This window comes from Microtus oregoni, unplaced genomic scaffold (assembly GCF_018167655.1).
Source record: "Microtus oregoni isolate MIOR12 unplaced genomic scaffold, Mior012 000015F_ref0000493, whole genome shotgun sequence".
NCBI classification, from domain to species: Eukaryota; Metazoa; Chordata; class Mammalia; order Rodentia; family Cricetidae; genus Microtus; species Microtus oregoni.
This window is the reverse complement of record NW_024543074.1, coordinates 47,035,789-47,041,659: the sequence shown is the minus strand read 5'-3', so window position 1 is coordinate 47,041,659 and position 5,871 is coordinate 47,035,789. Positions and strand designations below refer to the sequence as shown.

Below are 5,871 nucleotides of genomic sequence, written 5' to 3'. Positions count from 1 at the left end.
ACAGAATGCAAACAATGAACTCTTAGCACGGGTCCCTAATGGGGACCTCTGAGGAATGGGCCCTAGGGGTACTGCCATGTGTCATCCATAGTTACGGCAACCCTGATCTCCAGGGAGGGCGGGTCTATTTACTCTCATCACCAAAGCTTGGCCATAGGGAGTCATACGTCTCTTCCTAGATGTTCTCCAGCGGTGAAATGTCCCACAACTGAATTGACCCAAATCCAGCATCAAACATGGAATCCACAGACATGAGAATTGTGTGAAAGTTACCGACAGCACAGACAACAGCAAGAAAGGCATGCTGGCCAGGCAGGTGAGACCCATCCACCTCAACAGCAGACAGAGCCACCGATGGGGAAAACCAGGTCTGGGACCAGAGGAAAAGCTCTTGGTCAACACTTAAACATTTCTCGGTCACCAGGAACAAGCAATCTCTCTGCAAGGCAAGGTTCCAGACAGGAAAAGGAAGCCATCAACTTAGGTTAGCAGGGCGAGGCTCAGAAACTGTAGCTTGCTGAGAAGCTTGGCCAGAAGTTTACAAACAAGAAGAGGGAGCCATGCGGAGCATGAGGAGGAAGAGGAGTGAAGAGAAGAAAGGAGAGGATGGGAGGGAAGAGGAGAAGGAGAGGGAGAGAGAGAGAGAGAGAGAGAGAGAGAGAGAGAGAGAGCTCCCACAATAAAAGACAGTCTCCAGGTAAGATGCTTTGATGCCTGCCTTGCTGTTTGTTTTTCTACGTCCACCCATTGTGATCCGTGATCACACATGGAATGTGCTCAGGCTACATGATTGCTATTCTTCTAGCCATCTGCCCTGGTTTTAGAAGCTGGTCCAGGTAAGATGAGCTCACATCTCTGCAGTGTAGTCTTGCTTTCACTAATTTCATTCACAGTAACAGGCACCACTTGCCTCCATTCTACGTAGATCTTTAGCCAACCCCAAAGAGGGTTCTCCCCATGCTTCTCCCTGCTGCTTCTTTCTTATTCTCCTTCCAACTCCTTTGTTCTCTAGAGGAAAAAGCTTCTCCTTCCCTGCTGAAACACCAGTAATTCTCTCAAGGATGCTGTAGTCTTATTTTATCTGACCCCTGCCTCTGGATATTTCTTCTGCGGGAAGTATCTTTTAAATACACTGCATTCATTTACCAATCAGTAACTCTCTTTCTTCCAGACAGAAATAACTCAGGGGCTATAGCTCAGTAGTTAAAAGCATTCTCTGCTCTTGCAGAGGATCTGAGTTCAGTTCTCCTAGCACCTGTGTTAGGCGGCTCACAACAAACCAGGAGATCCAATGCCCTCTCCTGAGTCCATAGGCACGTACACTCACTTGCACACACTCACACAGAGACACACATAATTAAAAACAAATAAAATAAATCCTTAAAACGTAATTCCTACAGTTATACCTGCTCCTCTTGGGATGTAGGAAGTGAGAGGAACTTGCAGGGAGCTGGAATGGTGGACCAGCAGCGGCGAACTGGGGTTAAACAGCTTTGTGGCAGATAAAACACAGAGAGTTGAAAACTACTAGACAGATCTATCAAAGCCGAGGAACAGCCCAAATTCTGAGAATATAGCAGAGCCTCAAATACAACCTGCACATCTGTAGGACAACATTTGATAAACAATTTGCCATGTGGTTAAACTGTCAACAAATGGCAGCTGTATAAAATACAGCATAAAGGTAGCCAGATGGGTTCTTAAACCCGTAGTTGCCAGTGCTGAGTAGCTCAGTATGGGGGGATAGCTTGAGTTCACGATATCAAGTCCAGCCTGGGTGCAGTGGCAATATCTTGTTTCAAAAAACAAATAGCTTGTGCAAACACATAAACATACACGTGTGTGTGTGTTTATATAGTAAAAGGAAAATCACAAGATTGTCCTGAGTTCTTCTTTCTAGTAAGCAATTGATTTTTTCGGTTTTTTGTTTTCGAGACAAAGTTTCTCTAGCTATGAAGCCTGTCCTGGAACTAGCTCTTGTAGACCAGGCTAGCCTCAAACTCACTGAGATCCATCTGCCTCTGCCTCCCGAGTGCTGGGATTAAATGCGTGCACCACTACCACCCAGCTTCCTATAGGTTTCTTTATCTATAAGGTGAATTATATTCCTTCAATCATTATACTAAGTTTAAATATTGTGAAAGAAAGCAAACAAGTTTGGAACCAGCCAATAGGAGCACTTTACAAAACTACAGCCACTCATAAATAAAACTTGTAGAAATGAACCAGGATTTGGTTTAAGATACAAAAGAGACAATTCAGTTTTAGTTCATTCTCAGCCCATCACTAAACTGCTTCAAACGATATGTCTTTGCTCAGACATTAGCAAATGGTCTGACTGCATGATAAAATTGTTTTCCACAGACATGGATGGGGACAATCAGACAATGGTCACAGAATTCCTCCTCCTTGGACTCACTGGACAATCAGAGAAAGAAGAGATTGTGTTTGGGATGTTTTTGTGGATGTACTTGGTCACCATCTCTGGGAACCTTCTTATCATGCTGGCCATCAGTTGTGACCCTCGTCTCCACACACCCATGTACTTCTTCTTGGCCAACCTCTCCAGTGTTGACATTAGTGCTCCATCTGTCACTGTCCCCAAGGCTCTGGTGAACCATGTGTTGGGAAGCAAGTCCATCTCTTACACAGAGTGTATGGTCCAGATCTATTTCTTCATAGCATTCAGCAACATGGACGGCTTCCTCCTGAGTGTGATGGCCTATGACCGCTATGTGGCCATTTGTCACCCACTCCACTACACCCTGATGATGAGCCCCAGACTCTGTGTCCTCCTGGTGGTCCTATCATGGGTTATCACAAACCTGCATGCTCTCTTGCACACTCTCCTCATGGTTCGACTCACCTTCTGTTCCCACAATGCAGTGCACCACTTCTTCTGTGACCCGTATCCTATCCTGAAACTCTCTTGTTCTGACACCTTTATTAATGACCTGATGGTCTTTACCGTGGGTGGACTGGTATTTCTGACACCATTTACATGCATTATTGTTTCCTATGCCTACATCTTCTCTAAGGTTCTGAAGCTACAATCTGCCCATGGAATAAGGAAAGCCCTGTCCACATGTGGCTCTCACCTCACTGTGGTCTCCCTTTTCTATGGGTCAATCCTGGGCATTTATATGCACCCGTCATCCACCTACACAGTACAGGACACAGTGGCCACTGTCATCTTCACCGTGGTGACACCCATGGTCAATCCCTTCATCTATAGCCTGAGGAATCGTGACATCAAAGGAGCCCTGAGGAAGATAATCATTAGATCTTAGTTTTTGAAAAATTTAGAACTGTGAGAATTCCTGGACATCATGAATTTGTTCATCTTACAGAGAAACCCATGTAGCTAGGTTGACAGCTCACTGGGATGCCTTCTGGGATTAGGGCTTTGTGGTCAAGGTCACCCTTTTAAATCTGAGGATGACAAGAGATCATTGTCCCCTAAACCTGTAATTTGTTATGTCTTTTAAAGGCTTGGTTTTATAGGCAAGGACATTTGAAGTTTAGACATATTTGAAATTATTTATTTGGAGAAAGGTCTAGCAACTGTCTAAGGCAATGCTCCCACAATGAACTAGGGAACTTCTCTGAAAGTAGACTTTATAGCTGACCCTCTTCAGAGTTGCAAAGGCTTCAGTTATTCTGGGGACTGACATAGAAAGGTGAGTTTGCCTGGGTCTGAGCAACCGTGAGCTGTTAATTAGAGAATGATCATATGTGCGGCTTAGGTTTCTTCACTGCTGTAGGGAGCAGAGGAAGCCGTGACTGAAGTGTGCGGTTGACATGGGTACAGTCACAAGGAGGACGCCAATATCTCAGCCCCATGAGATTGGCAGGTAAGGCTCAACAGGGCTGGCAAAACTTTGGTTGGGCATCCAAGTGTAAGAGAGTGACGGGTGTGTGCAAAGGTGAACACCTACAGCTTCCTCTTCCCATATGTTTACAGCCTGAGACGCTCAATACAGAGACCGCCTAGGGAGACTAGCTAACCCCTCCCCTCAGGTGTGCATAAGAAACACACTTATGGTTCTGGGTTGTGCTGATTAGTAGGTATCCTCCACCAGTGTAAGCATCCTCACCTGGACCCAGCTTTCCTTTAAGTGTGTCCGTACTTTTCTCACTGCCTCTGCCACCCCTAGTCAGGGTTCCAGGAGCCAAGCTGCAACAGTTGACAGTACACTGCTGTTCAGGTGACTCTGCCTGTGTCTCAGCACCCATCACAGCTCATGGCCCTTGCTGAGCTCCCCCACATACACACACACCCACACCCCAACTTTGTGGCGTTTCACTACTGAGCACAGGTATGAGACAGGAATGAGCATCAGAAGCTTCAGACAGCATCTGTGTCCCAGACAGAGTCCTTACTCTCCCTTCACATCTCTCATGGAAACAGAGATAATCTTAAAGCTGAAGCGTCCAGCATTGCTATAGAACCTCCAAAGCCCATGAATCACCTCCCTCTCAGTCCCCCTAAGTCCGCATTCCACAGCTAGGCCCATCATTGTCTGCCAATGTCCCAGGGTGCTCTTCCTCAGCTTGCTCAGTTTGCAAACTCCCAGGAATTATTGTGGTTCTTATGTAGTATCCCTGGTGATGCAGGGCAGAAGCAAAGCTTTCTGGAACTTTCTTGTCAGCAAATGACTCAGTTCTGGGCATTGCCTTTATGGCTCCTGGGTTCCATCTATTTGGTGGACTCTGAGGCTTTTACCTGGCTCCCGGGACGATGCCTGATTCTTATCCATTTTCAGCAAATCACCCTAGGCTGCTGTGTTCATTATTTTTCTGTTGCTATGATAAAATGCCCTAACCAAAAATGACTTAGAAGATAAAGAGGGGTATTTTAAGTTAAAGTTCCCTAGAGGTTACAGGCCATTGTGGAAGGAAGGACATGCAGAGATATCACATCATCCCCACAGAGAATACACAGAGGGAGAACAGGAAGTAGAGACAGGCTATGAAACCTCAAAGCCTGTCCCCAGTGACCTACTTCCTCCATAACATTCTGAAATAGGGCCACCAATGGAGACCAGGTGTCAAGACATATGAGCCTATTGGGGACATTCCTCATTCACGCCATTACAGCAGGGAATATAACTCAGCATGGAAATGTGTTAAGTATTCTAGAGACCCCAGGCTCTGTCTCCAGTATGGTGCTACTACCCTACCCTAACCCAACTCATATTTCAACATGCCATCTGATGTTTGCCCCTAAGTTCAAAATTACGCTGCATTGCTGGTCCAACAGTACTGGTTTGGTATCTTGGAAAAAGATTATTCACTTTAGGTTTGTAGCACCTTGGAGTATAGGTTATGGAGGGAAGGAAGGAATGGGTTGTTGGAAGATGCCCACAAAACCAACCTGAATGAGCTCCAAATGGTCAAAGCTGGAACCATTGAACAACATTGAACAACAAATGAATACGGTACCACAGTATGAGCACCCTGGGCAGAAAACCCAAACTCTAAGATAATCTTCAAACCTCCATATTGACAAATACCAACATGATACTATAGGTGGCAAATTCCATAACGGACCTCACTTGGGTGCACTAAAATATTGTAGGGAAGTTACTTTTAGGATATAAAATCCTAAAATCATTTCATGTTTATGTTTGGTTTCAGTCTAAGATGTTTTAAGATATAGACAAAAATATTCCAGAATCAGAGAAAATCTGAAATACCTTCAATCCCAGGCATTTTGGATCAGGGATATACAACTTGTCTTGAATTGTAACTTAAAATACTAAATGGATTTTTTTTTTAAAAAAAAAAAGTTTATACTGTTCAAAATAAGTATTTGAATAAGCAAGGAAACGTTTTTCATGTAGAAATTCCAAATGGAATGGTTATCAT

At 44.7% G+C, this 5,871-nt stretch overlaps 1 protein-coding gene across 1 annotated transcript; it reads left to right on the top strand.

Moving 5' to 3' along the window:
• Positions 1–2,366: 2,366 nt before the first annotated feature.
• Positions 2,367–3,290, top strand: LOC121456933 (olfactory receptor 1361-like). The gene has a single exon (XM_041665483.1). The coding sequence runs from the start codon at positions 2,367–2,369 to the stop codon at positions 3,288–3,290; it is 924 nt and encodes a 307-aa protein (XP_041521417.1).
• The last annotated feature ends 2,581 nt before the right edge of the window (positions 3,291–5,871 follow it).